At 42.0% G+C, this 25,125-nt stretch overlaps 1 protein-coding gene across 1 annotated transcript in view; it reads left to right on the plus strand.

Moving 5' to 3' along the window:
* Positions 1-25,125, plus strand: part of hydin (HYDIN axonemal central pair apparatus protein) — a 341,361-nt gene that overhangs the window by 152,116 nt on the left and 164,120 nt on the right. Inside the window, exons 34-41 of the mRNA XM_055648745.1 lie at positions 5,255-5,449; positions 6,272-6,421; positions 7,212-7,451; positions 11,332-11,503; positions 13,037-13,204; positions 16,339-16,503; positions 18,665-18,835; positions 24,221-24,429. Coding sequence (XP_055504720.1) covers positions 5,255-5,449; positions 6,272-6,421; positions 7,212-7,451; positions 11,332-11,503; positions 13,037-13,204; positions 16,339-16,503; positions 18,665-18,835; positions 24,221-24,429 — 1,470 coding nt within the window. The remainder of the gene's footprint in view (positions 1-5,254; positions 5,450-6,271; positions 6,422-7,211; positions 7,452-11,331; positions 11,504-13,036; positions 13,205-16,338; positions 16,504-18,664; positions 18,836-24,220; positions 24,430-25,125) is intronic.

Consider the following 25,125-nt stretch of genomic DNA (forward strand, 5'->3'; position numbering starts at 1 on the left):
GAGGAAATTGAGAGGGAGTGAAGAATGAAGAACGAAAGGGAAATTAAGAAAGAGTGGGGTTAAATGCTGCAAGATGTGATTGAGCCCTGGCCTGATTAGACCTTTGCCACGGTAATAATTTAGCCCACAGATCATCTAGCGCAGACTGCGATCATTGTCACTGTTTCCCTGTGAAAGGGTTGTACTTATAAATCAATGTAAAGTATCGGCAATTGCAGTTGACTCTCATTATGCTTCTTTAATGTTTCACACTGGCCTTCATTAGTCAGGGTACTGAGTATAAAAGTTGGGATATTATGTTACACGTGTTCACTTTTGTTCAACCTGCTATAGAAAGGATGCCATTAAGATGGGATGAGTGCAGAGAGGATTTATGGGGATTGTGTCAGGGCTCCAACGAGAGGTTGGGCGGGCTAGGATTTATTTCTTGGAGCACTGGAAGCTGAGTGATGATCTTATAGAGGTGTATAAATTCATGAGGTGAATAGATAGGGTGAATGCACAGAGTCTTTTACCCAGGTAGGGGAATCAAGAACCTGCGGACATATGTTTAAGAATAGAGGGGAAAGGTTTAATAAGAACCATATAACCATATAACCATATAACAATTACAGCACGGAAACAGGCCATCTCGGCCCTACAAGTCCATGTCGAACAAATTTTTTTTCCCCTTAGTCCCACCTGCCTGCACTCATACCATAACCCTCCATTCCCTTCTCATCCATATGCCTATCCAATTTATTTTTAAATGATACCAATGAACCTGCCTCCACCACTTCCACTGGGAGCTCATTCCACACCGCCACCACTCTCTGCGTAAAGAAGTTCCCCCCTCATATTACCCCAAAACTTCTGTCCCTTAATTTTGAAGTCATGTCCTCTTGTTTGAATCTTCCCTATTCTCAAAGGGAAAAGTTTGTCCACATCAACTCTGTCTATCCCTCTCATCATTTAATGTGATTGAGCCCTGGCCTGAGGGCAACTTTTTCACACATAGAGTCGTGGTTGTATGAAACATGTTGCCAGAGGAAGAGTAGGTGAGGCACGTACAAATAACAACATTTAAAATACATATGGATAGGTACATGGAGGATAAAGATTTAGAGGGATATGGGCCACACGTGGGCAGGAAGAACTAGCGTAGATTGGGCATCTTGGACGGCATGGACAGGTTGGGCTGAATGTCCTTTTCCATATTGTATAACGCTATCTGTCCATGACACTATGAAATGAAGCGGGCAGGTTCTTCCAGTGGACATAACAAGAATAGAAATGGCCTACTTACAGCGAGGAATCATGCGGCAAGTAACTTTCCTCCTCTCTCCTCAAGCCTGTCCTCCATCTACCATGCAGCAACCCACCAAGACTCCTTAGATAGCACCTTCTAAACCCACCTGTCTTAAAAGGGCAATGGCAACAAAAGTATGGAGCCACCAGCACCAGGAGGTTGCCTTCGAAGCGACAAACTGTCCTTTCTTGGAAATAAATCGCCCTTCCTTCAGTGTCTTTGATCACAATCCTGGAACTCCCTCCCTATCAGCATTGGGGGAATACCCACATTTCAAGGACAACAGCGGTTCAAGAAGGGAGCTCGTCACCATCTTCTCGTTGACAACTAGGGATGGCCAATATAATGTTCATAAGTCATGTGACTGAAGTAGTCCATTTAGCCCTTCGAGACTACTCCACCATTCAATCATGGCTGGTCTATCTTTCCCTCTCAATCCCATTCTCCTGCCTTCTCCCCATAAACCTTGACACTCTTACCAATCAAGTATCTGTCAATCGTATAAATACCCAATGACTTGGCCTCCACAGCAGTCGGTGGCAATTTCACAGATTCATCACTCCCTGACTAAAGAAATACCTCCTCATCTCCTTTCTAAAGGTACGTCCTTTTACTCTGAGGCTATACCCTCTGGTTCTAGATTATACTACTAGTGGAAACATCCTCTCCAAAGATCCCATAGCGAGCAAGATAGTCCACTCGACGAAAAAGATGTAGTATGGTCATGGGCAACTTCATAGGTGATCTTCGGCCCCATTTCCGTAACCGGCTTTCGTCTCTGCACCAAAGTTCCGATAGCGGAGCAAAGATACTAGTGCGCAGACGGAAGCCGGTTACGGAACCATCCTCATAAAAAGCAAAGATCTTTGGTAAAAATCTTCTCCTCATTTTCTTTCTGCCTCTCTGCCTCACAATAAAAAGCAAAATGATGCTTATGTTCCTTTAACAGCGTGTGGGAAGTCTGGCCCGGATCAGCACGGCTGGGACGCCAGGGTAAAGTTGCGGGGAGGTTTGCAATGTATTTTTATGTAATGTTGTCCCTTATCTGGGCCTTGTGTCCGAAATAAGTTTATCATTAGATATAAAAATCTGGAGAAATATATATGTGTGTGTTATATGATTATATACATCTATATCAATTTCATATATGTGTGTATGTGTGTTCTTTCCTACACAATCTAATCAGTTTTACGGTAGCTGAATAAAACCATCGTTAAGTTATACATCACTTTTTAATCTAGCTCAAAACAATTTTTATTTTGTTAAATACTTCATTTAATAACCCCACCACTACAGACAGATCTCATTCCACTCTCTGGCTATTGGGAAGACCAGACCCATTTTATTGTTGAAAAACAATTCCATAGACACAAAAAAACATTAAGGAACATTCCAAGAGTAGAGCAACTGGAATCTTGATATTGCTATTATTTTTCCAAATACCGCAGTTGTGAACAGTGTGATTAGATGAATTACAGAGTGCAAGTGTAATACAAAAATCAACTCAAACACAGCACATGAGCCATTTTAAAAGAAATGTTAAAAAAACCCATTTAAAAATCTTAATTTGTTTACATACTAATCTTTAACAAAATTTAACAAAATTTAACAGAATTATGAATGAACAGAATTATGAATCTAACCCTATATCACACACACAAACTGTTCCCCCGCAACGCTGATAACACTGCGAGAGAAATATACAAAATCGGGCCTGGTTACTGAAATGGACGACAAAATGGCCCTCCGTAGCCTACTGCACGTCAACCCATTGGATATAGCAGGAGTGGACTATCTTGCTCGCTATAGGATCTTTGATCCTCTCCATTCCCAAGCCTTTCACTATTCGGTAACGTTCATTGAGGTACCCCTTCATCCTTCTAAATTCCAGCGAGGCTCAGTGCCGTCAAACGCTCATCATTTGTTTACCCAGTCATCCCCAGGATAATTCTCATAAACCTACTCTGGACCTTCTTTAAACCCAACACATCCTTCCTCAGATATAGGGCCTAAATCTGCTCACAATACTCCAAATGCTGTCTGACCAGTGCCTTATAAAGCATCAATATTACACCTCTGTTTTTATATTCTAGGCCTCCTGAAATAAATGCTAACATTGTATTTGCTTCCTTCCTACTGATTCAACTTGGAAATTAACCTTTTGGGAATCATGTACCAGCATTCCCAAGTCCCATTGCATCTCCTATTCATAATTTTAAAAATAGTCCATGCCTTTATTCCTATTTTCTCAATGCATGACTGCACACTTTGCTGCAATGTATTCCATCTATCACTTCATTGCCCACACTCTCAACCTGTGCAAGTCCTTCTGCAGAGTCCCTACTTTCTCTCCACTACTTGCCCCTCCACCTACCTTCATATCATCCACAAATGTGGTCACAAAGCATTCAAATGTGGTCACAAATAATTGATATATGATGTGAATAGCTGCCTCAGCACCGACTCTTATGGAACATTGCTAGTCACTGGCAGCTAACCAGAAATAACCCCCTTTATTCCAACTCTTTGCCTTCTACCATTGAGCCAGCCTTCTATTCATGCTAGTATCTTCCCTGTAATAGCAAGGGCTCTAATCTTCTTTAGCAGCCTCACTTGCGGCATCTTATCAAAGGCCTTCTGAAAATCCAGGTAAACAACATCTACTGACTCCTTTGTCTATCTTGCTATAACTCCCTCAAAGAATTCCAACAGATTTGTCAGCCAAGATCGTCCTTTCATAAAACCATGCTTATATAATAAGCATTTTATCATATTGATATGATGGCTCTGCCTGCAAAGCCCACATCCCTTGAATGTATAGAAAAAAACATATTAACATAACGCCTGCAAGTAACAATAATAATAATAATAATAATGCATTTTATTTATGGGTGCCTTTCAAAACACTCAAGGACATCTTACAGTTAAAACAGGCACATTACAAATATAAAAATAAAATTAAACAAAAACAACATATCCATGAATTTGATAGAAAGTGATGTGGGATAGGCTGGTCTGAGTAGGTGAGTTTTGAGGGAGGTTTAAAGGTGGGGAGAGAATCTAGGGTACAGATGGATAGTGGGAGAGAGTTCCAGAGGCAAGGGGCAGAACGGCTGAAGGCTCTGGACCCCATCATGGACAGGCGAGCAGATGGAGGAAGAAGAGGATTGGAGAGTTCGGGATGGAGTGTAAGGCTGGAGGGGTTCAGAGAGGTATGGAGGAGCGAATGCGGTATTGGACAGGGAGCCAATGCAGTTGTTTGAGGTATGGGAATGATGTGTTCGGTGGATGGGGTTCTGGTGATAATGCGGGCAGCTGAGTTCTGGACCAATTGGAGTTCATGGATGGACTTGTGGGGTACACCAGAGAGGAGAGAGTTATAATAATCAATACGGGAGGTGATGAGGGCGGAGATGAGAGTAGCAGTGCTGTTAGGTGTGAATGATGGACGAAGAAGGTGGAAGTAAGCAGACCGAGTGAGATTATTGATGTGTTTTTCAAAAGAATGTGTGCTATCAAGGATGACACCCTGACTTTTGAACTTTGAGGAAGGAGGGACTATGGAATTGTCAATGGTGAGTGAGAAATTTAGACATTTAGATTGGGTGGATTTGGAGCCAACAAGGACAATTTTAGTTTTGTCACTGTAGAGTTTGAGGAAGTTGTGAGCAAACCAGCTTTTAATTTCCACTAAGCAGTCAGACAGGGAAGAGGGAGGAAGCATGGAAGTGGGTTTGGTGGTCAGGTAGAGCTGGGTGTCATCCACGTAGCAGTGAAATTGAATGTTGTATTTCCTGAAAATAAGTGAGGAGATTAACATTATGCCATGAAAAATGCTGAGCACCCTGTCTCAATACATGTGCCAATAACATACTATTGAACCATTGAAAAGGTTGCCTTGAAAGGGGGAGAAGATAATTGAAATGTGCTGAATTAGTTTGATAATATTTCTAATGATTTGTTCAGGTTGTAGGTGGACCCGCAGTGAATGTCATCCTGCAAGCTACTGTGACAGAGCCAGCCTTGACTGTCTCAAGTGACAATCTGGACTTTGGCACTGTGCAGTGTGGACATTGTCAAGTTATAACTATCCAGCTCTACAACCATCTAGAAGTTCCCAGTGAATGGTCCTTCGTTGATAGCAGCCTTGTAATGCAAAAGGTGAGAACATATTTTTTTCAATTTCACAGTGACTTGCAATTATCTTGACAATTCTAGATCCGAGTGTCATAAATATAAGATAATCATAAACCCATTCAGAAATTTAGAAGCAACATTTTTCAGCAGTGCGATGAGAAGAAAGAATTATCCATCTCATAAAATAGTTCAAGTGAATAGTATAGATGCATTTAACACAAAGTTACATTTTATTAATTCAGGTTTGTGGTGGTGGGTGACAGTTCCTAATTATGCTTAAGAAGGTGATAATGAGTTATGTTCTTGAATTAATCGAACCTGAATAGTATTGTTGCGCCAATAAGCTGAAGGGCCTGTCCTACATGGCCGTCATTTGTGCGTAAGTTACGCAACATCATTTACGCGTCACGACGCACGACGCACGCGACGTGACACGCACGTGACGCATGGTGCGCGATGACATAACGCGGCCAGACGCGGCGTCGCAGGATTTTGTGATATACAAAATCTTTGCACGCCATCTGTGTGACGTGCAAATGACGGCCAAATGAGACAGGCCCTTAAGTTTAAAACTCTCTCATAGTAACAGTTATATTTTAGGGCATCATAGTGGTACAGCTAGTTGGTCTATCACATAAAATCCCAATAAAATACATTTACGTTTGTGGTTGTAACGTGACAAAATGTGGAAAAGTTCAAGGGGTATGAATACTTTTGCAAGCCACTGTATATAGTGACAGGACATGTCCACTTTGTTTACTGCAAACATCTGCATAATTCTGTGTAAATGTAATTTATTGATCTTGTACATTGTTAATACTATTTTGCTGTTTCTGAATTAAACAGCTTGATAGGTACGTTCCCCTGCACCTGCGATCCCAATTATTGAAAGAGTTGAAGCAGCCAGTCCAGGTGTTTCTTATGATGCCGTTATGTGGTGTGGTCAAAGCTGGAGAGAGAGTTAATGTGCAAGTGACGTTCACCCCTGCAGAGGAGGTTAGTTACCCAAAGAATAAAGTAGCAGCTGCCTGTGGAGATTTGTGTCTTGGTGATATTGACTATCATAATGGCCCCATTGAGCAAAGGCTTTGCACTTGCCCAAGAATATGTAGGATGGAATGTCATCCAAGGAACCTTAGTGAGATATGAATGGGTGAATTCAGACTTGATGGGGAATGGCCTGTTTCAGTGCTGTCCTCTCTTTGATTCTGTGAACACTTTGAACAGCATCAGCGCTGACTGTCCTAAATACTCAGGACTGAACCAGGCCAGCCATGATCCATCCAGTGAGCCAGCCACTGCCTTGCATGGGAAATAGAGATTGCTGAGGACATTCTATTGGCTCGACTCAGCTTTCAAGGTCATTGAGCTCATTATGACAAGATGGCTCTATGAGCTGTCCTGTTTGTCCTGGTTCCCTGATTTTTGCCCATAGTCTCGCTAATTCACTTCTGAAAGTAATTATTAAATTTGCTCCCAGCATTCTTTCAAGCAGTATATTTTAGATCATAATAACTGTGCATGAAAATTTCCTCTTAGTTCCTTTTAGTTCTTTGGTCAAAAATCTTAAACCTGTCTATTCAGTTTTTTGCATTGGAAACCATCTCTCCTTTTCTTCTCTTTATATATCTAAAAACATATTATTGCTCAATCATATTGATAAGTAGAGTTCTGTTTCATACTAATGTGATAGTTAACAGAATGTTTTATGAGTGACAATGCAACTAATTATCCCCAATCATAACAACTGAAATTTTAATTATGATTGTTTCTTTTAAATCAACAGAAACTTTATAACCATCGGCTGGTGTTGAACTTGGCACAAAGCAGTAACCAGGTGCTGATCATGGGCAGAGGTCAAGGGCAGGAGCCTTGCTTAGACTTTTCTTCCACTTTGTTGGAACTGGGTCCAGTTTTACCATACAGCACAGAAACGGAGGGAACGGTAGTTGTGAAGAATCCTTGCAGCTTCCCGGTTGAATTCTACTCTTTAGAATTTGATGAGAAATACCTGGAAGAAGAAAAGGTATTTGTAGATATTTATCAATTTCATAATTTCTCAGAAACAAAGAGATAGATTGCCAGTACCAGGATGTTACACTGGTGGAATAGATTGCCCATCGTTTACAGAATACAGGGGCTGTCATTTAAAACTGAGTTACAGTGCATTCAGAAAATGTTGAGACCCCTTCACTTTTTCCACATTTTGTTATGTTACAGTCCTATATTAAAATAGATTAAATTCATTTGTTTTATCATCAATCTACACACAATGCCCCAGAATGAAGAAGCGAAAACAGATGTTTAGAAATGTTTGCAAAGTAATTAAAAGGAAATAACTGAAATATCACATTTACATAAGCATTCAGACCATTTGCTCTGACACTCAAAATTGAGCTTAGGATCATCCTGTTTCCATTGATTATCCTTGAGATGTTTCTACAACTTGATTAGAGTCTATCAGTGGTAAATTACATTGATTGGTCATGATTTGGAAAGCACACACCTGTCTATATAAGGTCCCACAAATGGCGCATAATAACAGTTGAAGCCTGGGGCAGATCAGCCATGATCATACTGAATGAAATGCAGGCTTGAACGGTATGCTGGCTTATTGTGTCCATTGAGGAACAGATCAGTTTACCAATTTAAATGTCCACTATTTAGGTTTAAATGAGGAAACATCCCCATCAAATTTGTGTCCTCTAGATTACCATCAGTACGAGTGCTTGAGGAACTTAAGAGTGGCAGGCAGCATCAGTGGAGGGAAATGGGATTGTTGACGTTTTGGGTTGGGACACTTCATCTGCATTGAAGTAAGTAAGTTAAGGGCCTGTCCCACGAGCATGCGACTCCATGCGGCAAGCACGACCTAACGTGGTCGCTTGAACCATACGGCATCGTGGGGCCCATCCCACTTCGATTGTCGGAGCCGTATGGAGTTGTGCGGAGCTGGTCCCGACATCACGCGGGGTTCCGCAAAACTGACCGTGTTCAAAAATTCCGCGCGGCATCGGCCTGCCGACCCGCAGCCACCATGACGCCGTATGCACCGCCTCGACACCGTACGTCACGCGCGAACATTCCGCTGACTTCGCTCGAACTTCATGTCACACACTAGACGTCCGCGCGGCCCCCGCTTCTGGTTTGGTCGCGCTTGCCGCATCCAGTTGCATGCTCATGGGACAGGCCCTTTAGGTCTGCGCTTGCCGCATGGAGTCGCATGCTCGTGGGACAGGGCCTTAAGTAAGTTTATTGGCCAAGTATTCAGATACAAGGAATTTGCCTTGTATGTGCTAAAAACAGAGTACTTCAGGAACTTAGCAGCCCAGGTTGTATCTACAGTCGGAAATTGACTGACCAAGTTATAGAAAATTATAAGATAGGAGTAGGCCATTCGGCCCTTCGAGCCAGCACCGCCATTCAATATGATCATGGCTGATCATCCAAAATTAGTACCCCGTTCCTGCAGGGTAGGAACCTGTTAATTTTCAGTATATTTTTATGGGTCAGCACCTTGTTTCAGACCGTGAATATTAGTTGTTCCTGTTCCTCTAGTTTTTGCATATGACCTCAACCTGGCAATGGGGGGGGGGGGGGAGCCGATCTCAGAGAAGATTGCTCACAACGATCTAGCAACCTTTGTTCTTTTCTGGCGACTAGCTGCTGTCAGATGACAGTTTATGGGATTCCTTATCCCAGTACTTGCTACATAAATAGCTTATATCACCAAAGAATTCCTACAGAAATCATACCATCAACACTAAAACACCATCTAACCAAGATACACAGTTCTGACTGAAGATTCAATTACGATAGAAGCAGAAGTATCATATTTTCTTTCAAAATATATGGCTAGAAATTGACTGGTGCTGATAAAGGCATATTTATGAGCTGATTGCTAATGTTCCAAGAAACATTTGTTTGAGGGGCTGCTCTTACAATCTCTCCTCAAAGGGCAGTGGTAGTCGAGCTTTAGATGTTTTTAAGTTAGAAGAAGATTGATTCTTGATAAGCAAGGATGTGAAAGGTTAGTGTTTGGTTGCCGATGTGAGGGTTACGGTCAGATCAGGGTCATTCTCATGAAATGGCAGAGAACACTCTAGGGCTAAGTGGCATACACCAGACCAGATCCAAATTCACTTTTTATTATCTAGATGGAAAATTGCAAATAATGCAACTTGCAGTAAGTTCTCAATTTCTTATTCCAAAAGACCTTTCATTGAAATTTAATCTTAGCACAGATAAAAATGATATTCTGTGATTCAATTTCCATGTAATTGTTTTTCATTCATAATCTTTTGCACTAGAATGTTCATGCAAAGTAATTTCAATAGGCTTACATAAATTTAATTAGAGCCAGGGATTTTTAAAAGCAGTAATTAGAGCTAGGAATACCATTTAAAAACTAATTTAGACCTAATGCAACAAATTAGGTTTTCAGTATATTTTAGTGAGGGACTGTCATGTGATTCAAGTGATTTCACAATTTCATTGGAGAATGTTGCCGACAATACAAGGTGTGGTGAAACATCAAATCATTGTTGATGTTTTCATATCCGAACAACACATAAAAGGAACAGGTATATCTGCCGTTGGTTTCTTGGAACAATGGTAGCAATTGCTCTTGATTTTATCAAATTACAACTGCAAAATACAAAGTATTGAATTGTGTTTTACTTTCTGTTATGAACTAGGATGGATCAATTATTTTACACAGGCATCACAGAGTGCTAAGGTGTTAAGTTTGAAATAGGATCTGAAAGGTGGTTTCAAATTATCAGAAGCTATATTTTCCCACAACACCTCTTTTAAAGCCAGAAAAAGATGAAGAGGACTAATTGTAATGTTATGGTTATCAGGCTACACAGTATAACATTGTGATTTAAAATTATCTTGGTATTGCTGCCCATATTGATGCTGATATTTATGTTGGCAACCAGAAATTTTCTTAATTATTGCTGGAAAATCTGGGCAACTCGTCAATATCAATGTCTTATCAAAAAGCCAGGCAGGTGGGCAGAGGGGTGGGGTGATTCTGTTGGTACATTCATCAGGCTATTAAACACTACAACCTCCAAATAAACTCTGAACTACATAGTTCATTGGTGGCGTTGCTTTTGTCTTTGCAATATTATTGTTTGTTTGCTAGTTTTTTTTCCAATATATATTGAGGTTTTTATTTGCTATTTATTGTATGAAGCGACAAGGGTAAAAAGACCCTGATGGGAGTTATCCTCCTGTATCCCCCCCACCTGTATCCACCTATCACTTGCCAGGGTTTGTCTAGCCCCTATCTCTTCCAACTTACTCCCTCCTTCCACAATCAGTCTGAAGAAGGGTCCTGACCTGAAACTTCACCTATCCATGTTGTCCACAGACGCTGCCCGACCCGCTGAGTTACTCCTACACTTTGTGTCTTTTTTTGTTAAGCATCATTGTGTTTTCAGTTTATAGCTCACGAGAGATTTATTTAAACCTCTTTGACTATGTATGGAAGATGAATACCACTGTGACTCAAAGGAAAAGGATAATTGAAAAATAGTTTTCTTGTAGTGAATGGATGTTATTGAATTTGTACAAGGGAAATGGAAATTGATCACAGGAAGAATTGAGATGTGATACAAGTAATCCAAATTATAGCAAGTATTCTACTGCACTGAGGTGTAGCATGTTAAACCAACTGCATAAGCATTCCTGCAGATTAAACAAATGCAGGTTTTCCAATATGAAATGCAGAAATCTACAAATGCTGCAAATCTGCAATATAATGAAAATGAATGTTTCTCTTTCCGCAGAGACGATCTGGCTTTCTGGGTGTTCCAGCATTTCTGTTTTTAATCAGTCTTGTTTCATTTGCAACACCCTTTAACATTGAACTCTCTGGTCCATCTTTTCACTGACAGATTCTGCGGAAGATGAAAGGTTACAGTTCACTGAATACGCTGTTACTGCCACCTAGACAACCAGGCGAGAGGTTGCCGGTAGAGTTACTGGATTACTATAAAGAGCAGATTCTAATTGAAGAACAGGAACAAGCAAAGAGAAAATTACAGGAGGCTATTGAAGCGGAAAATGGTAGGTACTCCAAAAGAAAGTATACTCGCACATCAACGTGGAACGGCACATTGAACAACACTTAGCAGGTTCACTGTGACTTTACCCTCTATATGAATGCATTATCTGCCGTTATGGTCATTCCTGATTTAGAACACACATTCTCTTCTCTTTAACATTGTTTCTTGAAAGTACATTTTGATCAAGTTTTTGAGCAGTTTTAACTTCGCTGAATATTGTGTGGTGTTATAATTTACCCCACCAGGCCCCCCAAAATGCCAACAGTTGTTTACTACACCAAAGGTTGTTGGTTGTGTTATACTGAGTCAGATCTATTGCTTCATAGTGTTTGTTATATCTCCTTGTTTCTTCCCTCCTATTTCCATAATGCCTCTGAAACAATACGTTAATATTTCCATTTCCTACCACTAACATCCAGTCATTCTCACCGTCAACACCCCACATCCCTTGCCAGAAGGTTCCCTGCTTTCTCCCAGGAAAGGAATAGTCCCCATCAAGCACAGCACTCTTCATTTGGCTTGACTCATTATCATGTTGAACAGTATTCTTTGGCACCACTCGTATCCCCAAAGTTAAAATTGTCACAATGGTGGCATTTAAGAGACTTTTAGATCGGCACATAGATATGGAGGAAATGGAGAGATATGGATCAGATACAGGCAGAGGAGATTAGTTTAACATGGCATCATGTTCAACACAGACATTGCAGGCTGGAGGGCCTGTTCCTGTGCTGTACTTCTATGTTCTATTCCCTCCCTCTGCATCCTAAAACTTGTTTACCTCCAGCATTTGGAAAAAAAAGAGAAATTGCTGTGAGTCTTTAGCAGACAAAACAGAAGTAGATTTAACCTTTCAGATCAATGTTCTGAAAACAATCACTGACCTGAAATATTAACCTTTTCTGTTTCTAAAATTGCTGTCTGACCTATTGTGTGTTTTCAGCGTTTTCTGCTTTTATGTTAGGTTGCCAGTTTCTATAGCATTTTAATGATTTCTAAAATTTGCATTTTCACACAAGGTCAAGAGCTTGAAACGTAAACCCTGTTTAGTTCTTCTCAGGAGATGCTGCTCAGATTTATCTCCATTGTCATTTGCATTGTTTCTACTTTTACACTGGTCTGTTGACACAAGGTCTTCTGGTCTGCAAAGTATTTAAATGCTCCCATCAGAGTAATAACATATGCAGTACAGCAGAGGAACAGGACCTTCGGCCCGCCAAGTCTGTGCTGACCATGATGCCAATCTAAACTAATCCCATGTCCTGCACGTGATAGATATAGATATATATATATATATATCACACACACACACACACACACACACACACACACACACACATATATATATATATACGCCCATTACACATTGTTATCATATCTGCCTTTACTAGTTCCTCTGGTAACACATTACAGGCTCGTACCACTCTCTCTGTGTAAAAATGACATAAAAAAGACAACAACAAAGATGAAATCTGAAGCTGGTTTAAATTTGAATTACAATTTCCATATAATTTGCGACTATTTAATTTCTCAGTAGAAGGTGAAAGGGAAAATAAGTCGCCTGAGCAAGCTGAAAGGTTGGAAGCCTTCAGACTTCAGTCAAGTGAAAGTGAAACATCTTCAAGGTTAACAGTTGTCTCAGCTGTAGAGGACAAAAAGGAGATTGAAATTGAAGCAACTGAGAAAGCACCAAAGGCCAAAGGTACAGCAAAATCTTCCATTAACCATATAACCATATAACAATTACAGCACAGAAACAGGTCATCTCGGCCCTACAAGTCCGTGCCGAACAAATTTTTTCCCTTAGTCCCACCTGCCTGCACTCATACCATAACCCTCCATTCCCTTCTCATCCATATACCTATCCAATTTATTTTTAAATTATACCAATGAACCTGCCTCCACCACTTCCACTGGAAGCTCATTCCACACCGCTACCACTCTCTGAGTAAAGAAGTTCCCCCTCATTTTAACCCAAAACTTCTGTCCCTTAATTCTGAAGTCATGTCCTCTTGTTTGAATCATGCCTATTCTCAAATGGAAAAGCTCGTCCACATCAACTCTGTCGATCCCTCTCATCATTTTAAAGACCTCTATCGTCCCCCGTTAACCTTCTGCGCTCCAGAGATTAAAACTATTAATTGCGTTTATCCTAACTACATCACATTACTTCCAAATCCCATCATTCTGTTGTTAAACAACATATATTTAATGTTCTTTAAATTATTAGTCGATTCGTCCCATCACATTTTTTCCTGAGGGGAGTGTGCTGCTGTTTTCCATCTACCACTGGCAGTGAAGAAATTCTATTTATATATTTGCTTAACAATATAGCTCAAATTTATTATGTTTCTCAGTAGATGGGGAAGAAAAAGAGAAAGGGTAGGAAGATCATCTGTAAGAGAGAAAATATCCTATCTGGATACCACAAGAAATTGTAGAGAGTTGTAAACACAACGCAGTCAAATCAGCACCACGGATGACAGTTGCCTGAAAAACCAGCAACTGCAATGGCGACTGAGGGAATAAAACAATAATAAACCGATACATATACCAATCATTATCTTGACTCCCATCATGGGCGTTTGTTTCTCACTGTCTACCCTGAACACTGTATCTGTATCTTTTATTCATCTTGGTAAAGTGGAAACTGTATGGTATGTATTGTCTACAAAGTGCAGTGCAGTTATCTGCCCAGTCTTCTTCAACAGCACTTCTTTGCACCCTTCTTCCTGTAAAGATTCTATCCCCTACTCCCAATTCCTCCGTTTATGCCGCATCTGCGTCCAAGATGAGGTGTTCCATACCAGGTCACCAGAGATGTCCTCATTCTTTAGGGAACGGGGGTTCCCCTCCTCCATTATAGATGAGGCCCTCACTAGGGTCTCCTCGATATCCTACAGCTCCACTCTTGCTCCCCCTCTCCCCTGGTCCTCACCTTCCACCCCATCAGCTGTCACATACAGCACATAATCATCCGACATTCTTGCCTCCTCTCACGGGATCCCACCACTAGCCACATCTTCCCATCTCCACCCCTTTCCGCAGAGATCATTCCCTCTGCAACTCCCCGGTCAACTCATCCATTCCCACCCAAAGTACCCCCAGGTACTTCCCCTTCAACTGTTGGAGATGCAACACCTGTCCCTATACCTCCCCCCTCAACTTCGTCCAAGGACCCCAACAGTCTTTTCAGGTGAGGCAGAGTTTCACCTGCACCTCCTGAAACCTCATCTACTGTATCCGCTGTTTCAGGTGTTGACTCCTGTATATTGGCGAGATTAAGCGCAGGCTCCACAATCATTTCGCTGAACACCTCCGTTCAGTCCGCCTAAACCTAACTGATCTCCCGGTTGCTCAACACTTTAACTCCCCTTCCCATTCCCACACTGACCTTTCTGTCCTGGGTCCTTTCTGTCAGAGTGAGGCCCAGTGCAAATTGGAGGAGGAGCACCTTATATTTTGCTTGGGCAGTTTGCACCCCAGCAGTATGAACATTGACTTCTCTAACTTCAAATAACCCTTGCTTTCCCTCTCTCTCCATTCCCTCCCCCTTCCCAGTTCTTGAACCAGTCTTACTGTCACCGACTACACTTTATTTCTGTTTGCTTTGTTGTTACCTTCTCCCAACTAACAATGATCTATTCTCCATTTTCCTTGATCTCTATTCCCTTTATCCTGCTTTAACAACTTTCACTTCATTATCTATACACTTCCTTTTTTATGTATCTCCCACTCCCCTGCCATCAGTCTGAAGAGGGGTCTTGACCAGAAACATCACCAATTCATTCTCTCCAGCGATACTGCCTGTCCTGCTGAGTTACTCCAGCATTTTGTGTCTATCTCTGGTTTAAACCAACATCTGCAGTTCCTTCCCATATATTTCTTCAACAGCACTATGGGAACACCACCACATTGAGATTTTCTTTCAACTTGCACATTATACTGACTTGGAAATAAATATCTGGTTCTGCATGATCATTGGGACTATGCTGGAACTCCCTCCCCAACAGCACTGTGAGAGCACCTTCACCAGAAGGACTGCAGTCATTCAAGTAGAGCCTTACCTTGACATACTCATGCATATTTGAGGGATATTTGGGTGTTATACTTAATAATCTTCCAGTAATGCCCAGATCCTGAAAAATGATGAATAAAAATACAAATGTCACTCGGCTCATTCACAGCAAATAATCTTGCTACTATTTCCTTATTCCCAATAGGCAGTCAGCAAAAAAATGAGAGGACAGCTAGAAGCTGTTAATGTGAGGCTTGTAGTGATAAACCAATAGATGTTGAATGGGAGTTTTGCTTGTTGGGAGATTGTGATAAATTGCGTGGTTTTACGTGAAGTCATGATATAATATTTGAAGGGGTGTCATTGACTAATTACACATGAGAATTTTGAACTTTGTTAGCATGCCGTCCTGGTCCTTACCATTGACATATAGCATTGAACCTCATCTATCTGGTCCTATTTTACTTTGGGCAAGTTCAATGGTCCCCCTGGCCTCTGGACATAGAGCATGTCATTCTTTTCCCATACCTTCACCAAGGAGTGAAGGTCAGCATGAGAAAATCCACATTGGAAGGAATTGAGAGGGCTAACCCTATCGTGTGACCCCAGTGTCCTTTCTTGAGAATTATTATATTTTGTCTTTACCATCGCTTTCTGTTCTTAATTGTTCAGAACGAAAACAGTATCATGCTGAGGTTAGTGGGCAAGACCATGAATTTACTATCAATGAAAGTTTCTTGTAGATACGAATAAAGAATGAAGATAGGGAAATTAATTTGTGCAAAGATCGATGTGTAACATTTATGTGTCTATTGCAGGAGAGAAAATAGAATCCACTTTCAATATTGGTGTTGGAGAACTAGAAGTCACCCCCGTATCTAAGGCCATTGGCAGATACCTCGGACTTGACTTGTCCCCGGAGGCATGTGCTGCCCGGAACCGCAAAGGCATTGCCTTTATTGTATATGGAACTCCTTCTTCAGGTATTGATTCAGCTTCTGGTACAGGAACTGTGAATAGAAAAAGGGGAATATGAATTAGGGTAAACCTTGTCAGTAACCTAGATCTGAGACATTAAATGATTGGGCCGTACAAGAAAACCAACATTAAATGTACACAACACTATAATACAGAGCTGAACAATAAGTTCTGTGACCACCCACTGCGTTTGATGTTCATTTCGGAGGCCACTAGAAATGTGGCAGTGAAACCAGTGGCTGCACAGCCACTGTTTGAAGCTATTAGAAACATGGAAGCATAGAAAATAGGTGCAGGAGTAGACCATTCGGCCCTTCGAGCCTGCACCGCCATTCAATATGATCATGGCTGATCATCCAACTTAGTATCCCATCCCTGCCTTCTCTCCATACCCCCTGATCCCTTAGCCACAAGGGCCACATCTAACTCCCTCTTAAATATAGCCAATGATCTGGCCTCAACTACCTTCTGTGGCAGAGAATTTCACAGATTCACCACTCTCTGTGTAAAAAATGATTTTCTCATCTCGGTCCTAAATGACTTTCCTCTTATCCTTAAACTGTGACCCCTAGTTCTGGACTTCCCCAACATCAGGAATAATCTTCCTGCATCTGGCCTGTCCAACCCTTAAGAATGTTGTAAGTTTCTATAAGATCCCCCCTCAATCTTTTAAATTCTAGCTTGTACAAGCCGAGTCTTTCATCATATGAAAGTCCTGCCATCCCAGGAATCAGTCTGGTGAACCTTCTCTGTACTCCCTCTATGGCAAGAATGTCTTTCCTCAGATTAAGAGACCAAAACTGTATGCAATACTCCAGGTGTGATCTCACCAAGACCCTGTACAACTGCAGTAGAACCTCCCTGCTCTTATACTCAAATCCTTTTGCTATGAATCCTATTGCTGTAACATTTGGAGCACACGATGTGAAGGACAAGAACAGTGCTTATATGCTTTGTAAGTAGGTGAATATTTTAACCGAAGGACCTAAGCCTTCTTCAGAGTGAGTTAACGAATCGAATCAGTGAATTACTGTAGGTGTGCTTACCATCAGAACAAACTATGGAATCCTTTTGGATGTAATTGATCCTTTTATTGGTTGGGCTGTGGGGCCATTATAATTTTCCCCAGACGACCCTCTCCCATGTTACATTGTTTCATCATCTGTCAGAAGGAGTTGGTGCTTACTGCCATAGCTTAGCTGCCTATCAAAGCCAAAATTGCTCCTAATGGTTACTGCTGGAAAATAATTTGTCCATAAAGTTTGCATTTCTCCCATATCTTGGCCAGGATCACTCAGTCACATCCACAGTGAACACTGTGAACCATATGTCACACACATAAGAAACCCAGCCACTCACACAACGCTGGCCCTTTGCACAGCACTGTTGATTTATTGAATTAATTGAAAGACACAGCATGGAAACAGGCCCTTCAGCCAACAAAGACCATGCCTACCATCGATCAGTAGTTCACACTAGCTCACTTTTACATCCACTCCCTTCAGACTAGGGGCAATGCACAGAAGCCAATTAACTTACCAGCCCACGTGTCTTTCGGATGTGGGAGGAAACCGGAGCACATGGAAGAAACCCATACAGTCACAGAGGGAACGAGCAAATAACACAGGATTGAATCCGACTGGCCCCTGAGGCCTCAGCTCTATCACCAGTGCAAATGTTTTCAAGCGTTTTTTAGCCTTTATACTGCAATCAAATATTCCAATCCTTATGCTCTGCAAAAGAGATGCTGCAGCTCAATGTGTCTGGATAATGGTTCTTTCCTAGGTGTTATTAAGAGGGACGATCTTTTGAGAATCTTCTTGCTTTTCCTTTGTTTGGTTTTCCTGGAAATTTCTGAAGTTTGCACATTATCATCAATAACCACACAGGAGGTAACAATGTCCATCCATGTTTAAGTGGCTGAACTTTGATTCCTTAATCTAATTAAACATGTTAAGACCACTGTGTTTGATTCAGTTTTTATCAGACAACTGAAAATTGATGGAAGATGTGTGCTGAACATTTGCCATCCCAACTGCCTTAGTGCTTTCCCCGCATAGCCCTTAAGAATTGGATATTGACATTTTAAAGATACATATTCTATAGATACTAATTTTTTTTTAACTTTTCTGATGTTGCAACATGCTTTTTCATATTTTGTTACAGGAAAAACAAACACTGCCAACTTCCTTGCAAACCACTATCAAGCTGCCTATTTAACCATAGATTCCATTATAAATGAAGCTCTTACAAATGGCACCTCACCTGTGTGTTTGCGGGCTCAGGAGATGCATGCCAAGGCTACTCTCGACCAAATCGAGAAAGAGAATGAGGATGGTAATATTTATGATTGTTTCGACACCTTTATTTTGCTCACCATCTGCGCATCCATTAGCAATATCCCATCTCCCCATGTGAGTAAACAAGCCGGTTCTAGTTTGGCATGTTTTCTGAGACTTAAGCACATCCACCCATGATCTCATCTACTGAGGTAGTGGTTAGAGTTGTGCAGTATTCAACATCTTGATTGTTGCTAGGAAGAAGCTGTCCTTGAACCTGGAGATAAATTGGCTTCACTAGGCCCATATCCTTCAATGTCTTGCCTTTTAAATGCTTGTCTAAATGGTGCAAAGACTTGCCACAGGACGCCCAGCTTCTGACTTACAGTTATAGGCATGTGGTTAGTCTGACTGTTTTTCGTCAGTGCTGTACACCAGTATAATGATTTGGGATCTATGCTATGGAAATACCATTAAATGTAAAGTGGAAATGGTTACCAACCCTCTTGTGGGAGATGTTCATTACTTGGCACCTTCGGCATTGTCTGTAGTGCTTAGTTTCTCATTTCTGAGGGATGACCTTTGGAGATTTATAAAATCACTAGACTAAGTGGGGGACCAGCATCACACGGGAGGGCTGGTCCCCAACGCAATATTCCACATCTCCACCAATTCCAATATTGGTGGCCAGTACGGGTGGTGGGGGGGCTTTCTGGAGCGCTAGTATGGATGTTGTGGGCTGAAGGGACTGGTTTCCAGAGGGCTAGTATGGATGTTGTGGGTCGAATCGATTCTTGGGCTGGCGGCTCAGTCACTCAAGCCTGTTGCGCTGGCAACTCGCTCACTCACGGCTGGTGGGCTGGCAGTTGACTCACAACTATTCCTTGAAATTCCATTTCAAGCAGGGTGCAAGGCCACCAAATGTAAGTGCAGTTTCATACCATTTCAAGCAGGGTGTAAGGCCACTAAAGATAGCGAGTCGTGACCTCTCCCTCCTCCATCTTGCAAAGACTGAGCCACGCCCACACTTCTGGGTTTTATAGTCCCTCCCACCAGAGGAGGCTTGGCCTTCATGGCATGATTGACAGGAGAGAGAATCTCAACATTTTTTAAACACTAATAACTCTTTTATTTTCAATCGATGGGAAAAATCCTCGGCACCTGTGAGCGGAGGGGGACTCGTGTAAGATGGCCAAAAATCACAGCCGTACGTGATAGCGTTTAAAATCAATATAAAGCGCAAAAAGGAAGTGGTCAAGATTAGACTTTTAATTATACAGAAGGCAAGTCAACTTTAATTAGGCAAGGCAAATTTAATTAGGCAAGACAAATTTAATTAGGCAAGGCAACTTTAGCATTTCTAAACCAAAGGCAACACCGCTTTAGCATTTCCAAACCAAAGGCAACACAGCTTTAGCATTGCCAAACTATATTTTCAAACCACGTTAAGGGAACTGACAGTACAGTAAAGCCACTCACAGTATAGTAGACGTGTTCAGTGTTATTCACAGCTCAGACTGAGAGACGTGACCCTCTCGCTCCCCCATCTTGCAGAGACTGACTAAGGCACTCAACACATCCGGGTTTTACAGTCCCTCTGGAAGGGGCGTGGCCTTCAGGAGAGAGAATCTCAACATTTTTTAAACACTAATAACTCTTTTACTTTTCATCGATGGGAAAAATCCTCTTGTCCTGTGCAGCGGAGGGAGACTGAGTAAGATGGCCAAAAATCACAGCCGTAAGTGGCAGCGTTTTTTCTAAAATTAATGTACAGAACAACAGGAAGTGGTCAAGATCAGATGAGGGGCATAGAGGATGGATAGTCGGTCTTTTCTACAAGCTAGGGGAGTTTAAAACGAGAGGGCACAGGTTTAAGGTGAGACGGGAAAGATTTAAAGGGGACAAAGGTCAGATATTTCGCACAGGAGGTGGTGGGTATATGGAACAAACTGCCCATGGAAGTGGTAGAGGCAGATATAATTATAATAGTAATATTTTAAAAAGAACTTGTGCAGGGTACATGGATAGGAACATTTAGTGGATAAAGGCCAAACACAGACAAATGGGACCAGTTCAGCATGGCACCTTGGTTGGCGTGAATGAGTTGGGCCAAATGTCCTGTTACAGTGCTGTATGTTCTTTACTGCTCATCCTGTATATAACTCGGTGGTTTCCTTGGTCATTTCCAAGGTACTTTTAATGTCAACCACGTTGGTGTCACAGACTGGCTGAAGATGGCAGATGTCCTTCCCTGGGCTGTTAATTCAGAATTTTGAATTATGAATCCAATTAATGTATCTGCTACCATACTACTGTCCCGAACATTATACCTCATAGATTCATACAACATGGAAAAGTGACTTTTGGCATCCATTTACACCTTGCTCGTGTTCTCGCAAACCGACTTCTACCACTATCTGAGGAGGTACTCCCAGAATCACAGTGTGGCTTCCACACGTCCAGAGGTACAGCAGACATGATATTCACAGCACACCAACGCCAGGAAAAATGTGATCAAAGGCAGCCTTTGTACATAGCCTTTAGAGACCTGACAAAGGCTTTTGACTCGGTAGACCGTCAGGCTCTTTGAGCATACTATCAAGGTGCGGTTGCCACAACGAGTACATCAGAATATTGAGGTGTCTACATGATGGCATGTCGGTCACACTGCTCAGCAGCTGCGGCTCTGAGTCCGAGCCCTTCACTGTGGAAACGGGTGAAACAGGGATGCATCATCGCACCCACCCTGTTTGTTGTCTTCATTGCTGCCATACTTCTCATCGGTGAAGAGCTGCCATAGGGGATCCCAATCTTCTACAGAACTGACGGTGGGCTCTTCAACTTTAACAGGTTGAAGGCCAAGAGCAAAGTCAGTAACACCGCCATCATGGAGCTTCAGTACGCGGACCACCGCGCGGTTGCAACACACTCTGCAGAAGATCTCCAGGGCATCCTGTTTGCCTTTGCCAAGTCATACAGAGCCATGGGCCTGGCCTTAAACATCAAGAAGACCCAGGTCCTACGTCAACCTCCACCCAACCAGCCGTCTACCCAGCCCACTATAAAAGTGGACGACACCACTCTTGAAAAGTTTGACCACTTCCCCTACCTTGGCAGCATTCTTTCCTCAAAAGCTGACATCGACCCTGAGGTCAACCATCGCCTGAGTTGTGCCAGCGAAGCCTACGCCAGACTCAGGAAAAGAGTCTTTGAAGACCAAGACCTAAAGGCCCAAACAAAACTGCTGGTCTACAGAGCCATTGTCCTCCCCACCCTGTGTATGGAGCCGAGTCATGGACCACCTACAGCAGGCACCTGAGAGTCCTGGATCAAAACCATCAAAGATCCTAACAAAAGATTCTGAGCATCAGCGTTTTGGAGGAAGCCAACATGGCCAGCATCACCACCACAATAATGCAGCACCAACTTCAATGGACTGGCCTAGTCATCCGCACGTCCAACACACATCTCCCTAAACAGATCCTGTATTCTCAACTGAAGGAAGGTCGGCGAGCCCTGAGCAGGCCAAAGAAACGCTTCAAGGACAACATCAAGAACAGTTTGAAGAAATTCCACATCACATCGAGCAACTGGGAGCAAATTGCACTGGGCAGGCGCTCCTGGAGGAAATCCATGCAGGAAGGAGCTCCACGTCATGAAAAGGAGCTACGCCGTGTCGCAGAGACAAAGTGACAGCACCGTAAGGAGAGAGAGATGGGGGCCCGATGACTACCAACCACCACCAGTCTCCACTGCCCAGGTAGCACCAAGATGTGTGGATCGCAGATCGGCCTCTACAGACATCTGCAGACACACCAGTAGACGATCCTATAGAGAGGAGAGGACAGTCATACTCATTTAGAGTGACCGCTGATGACACCTCATTCCACATAAAATCCTGGCATCACATCACTCCCGTCCTCAAACAACTTCATTGGCTTCCCATCTCCCACCGGATCACCTACAAAATCCTGATCCTCACCTACAAAGCCCTCCACCATCTGCCCCCCCCCATATCTCACTGACCTCCTCTCCCCCTACCACCCCTCACGGTCCCTCAGATCCACATCAGCTGGTCTCCTCTCCATCCACAAGTCCAACCTCCGCAGTTTTGGGGACAGAGCCTTCTCCAGGGCAGCTCCCAGGCTCTGGAACTCCCTCCCACAACTGATCCGCAATTCCGTGTCCCTCACCATCTTCCAGTCCCGCCTCAAGACCCATCTCTTCACCTCTGCCTATCCTTAGCCCCACGTGCCGTCCCTTTTCATCTGTGCATTAATTGCCTCATATTGTGTTTTGTATTGAATTCTGTATTTACTTTGTGTACTAGTCATGTCTCTACTATTTATTTCATTCCCATTACATGTTTTTCCTCTACCTGCTAAATTTTTGTAAGGTGTCCTTGAGACTCTTGAAAGGCGCCCATAAATAAAATTTATTATTATTATTATTATTGATCCTATTTTATTCTCTCTTCAATCCCAAATCAGATCCAAAAGGTATAAATTCTCTGTTTCTCACATTTATCTTCTTGCCTCTCTAAATACAACCACGTTTAATTCAAGGGACTGCTTTGGTGATGAATTTGCAGTGTTTGGTGAATCTGTGGAATTCTTTACCACAGAAGGCTGTGGAGGCCGTTAATTGATATTTATAAAGCAGAGAGACAGAGATAGATTTTTGATTGGTATGGGTGTCAGGGGTTATGTGGAGAAGGCAGGAGAATGGGGTTAGGGGGGAGAGTTAGATCAGCTATGATTGAATGGCGGAGTAGACTTGACGGGCCAAATGGCCTAATTCTGCTCCTTTGAAACTTATGACCTTTGAAACCATCTGAAATACATTCACATAGAATCCTTACTGCCAGCACAATAAGGAAAGTTTCATCTTATTGAAATCAAACCAACAATGCAAGTAGACTTGGTTCTCCCAGCTGCATGCTGAAAACAATGCAATGAAAAACAAGTGTGTTAATGTCTAAAAATATTACCAGATCTAAATAAGCTATTGTATAAAAAAAAGAGTCCACAACCTTATCATAAATAACATTAAGTGCACAGAACTCCATTGGTTCAGAATTTAGGGAGTATTATGTGGCAAAGGCAACCCTCCCCCAACTGCACAGGGGTGGCTGAGGACCCGTTGTGTGCCTTTTGTGACGCCATTCATTTAAACACCGAAGTATTAGATTAAAAAATAAAGTAAATTAAAGTTTATTAAGGGAAATACTTTGTAAAATTGAACAAAACTTGCTATTGCACTATATATAATATAGTGCAATAGCAATTATATATATGTGTGTTTATATTTTTATTTATATGTATATATATACATATGATGAGAGTTTTAGTTATATGTATAGATTGATAGATATCCAGGGAGATGAACTAAGAATCTTTCTGCTCCTCATTCATTGCTTTAAAAAAATATATTATCATTCCAGCAGCGCAACTAGAAGGAACCATGCAACATTCATTTCAAGTACCTGGAGGCCTAAACGTTGATGGACCAAGCAAGCCACCTGAAATTAGCCCAATCTCCGAATCCAAAATTATTCATGCTTCGGTCATTGCCCAACCAAAGGGCAGCCAAGTTATATCAAGGACAAGTCACATTATCCCGAAACAGCATGTTGACATGTTGGCATCACAGGTAGCGTCCAACAACTCAATGTTAGATATCGATGATTTCTTCCTCCCCACAGATGCTGCTTGGCCTGCTGAGTCCACAACAGTTTGTACTTCTGTTGTCTAGTGTTTGTTTTAAATCTTTAACCTCTTTTCGGATAACCAGAGGGGAGATCTTTCAAAATTAATTACTTTTTTCTCTGTAATTAGTTTTACTAACCTTAAAGCGGACATCGTATACTCTAAAATTACATCACCCAAACAACCTACTCAAGTCAAGTCGAGTTCATTGTCGTATGCACAAGTACTGGAGGTACGAGTGCAATGAAAATTTTGCATGCAGCAGCATCACAAGCACATAGACTTAGACAGCACACAAAACATTCATTATACATAAATTACACATTAATTCTGCAAGTCACTAAAATGCAAAAGACTAAAAAATGAGGACATTAATACAAAACACTATTAGAAAACGTCAACCAGGCGGAAGACGGGTCCCGACCCAAAAACATAAACTGGGATCTTCACTTCCATATTTCAACTAGAAAACACCCATGGTCATGCAGGAGGTGGCGTTTTGGGTCTGGAGCCGCCTTCAGACTGAAAACGGTTCCTGAACCGAAACATCACCTATCCATTTTCTCCAGGCAGTCTGCCTGACTCCCTGAGTTACTTCAGCATTTTGCGTCTATCTTTGGTATAAACTGCATCTGCAGTT

Source organism: Leucoraja erinacea, chromosome 17, assembly GCF_028641065.1.
Source record: "Leucoraja erinacea ecotype New England chromosome 17, Leri_hhj_1, whole genome shotgun sequence".
Lineage (NCBI taxonomy): Eukaryota > Metazoa > Chordata > Chondrichthyes > Rajiformes > Rajidae > Leucoraja > Leucoraja erinaceus.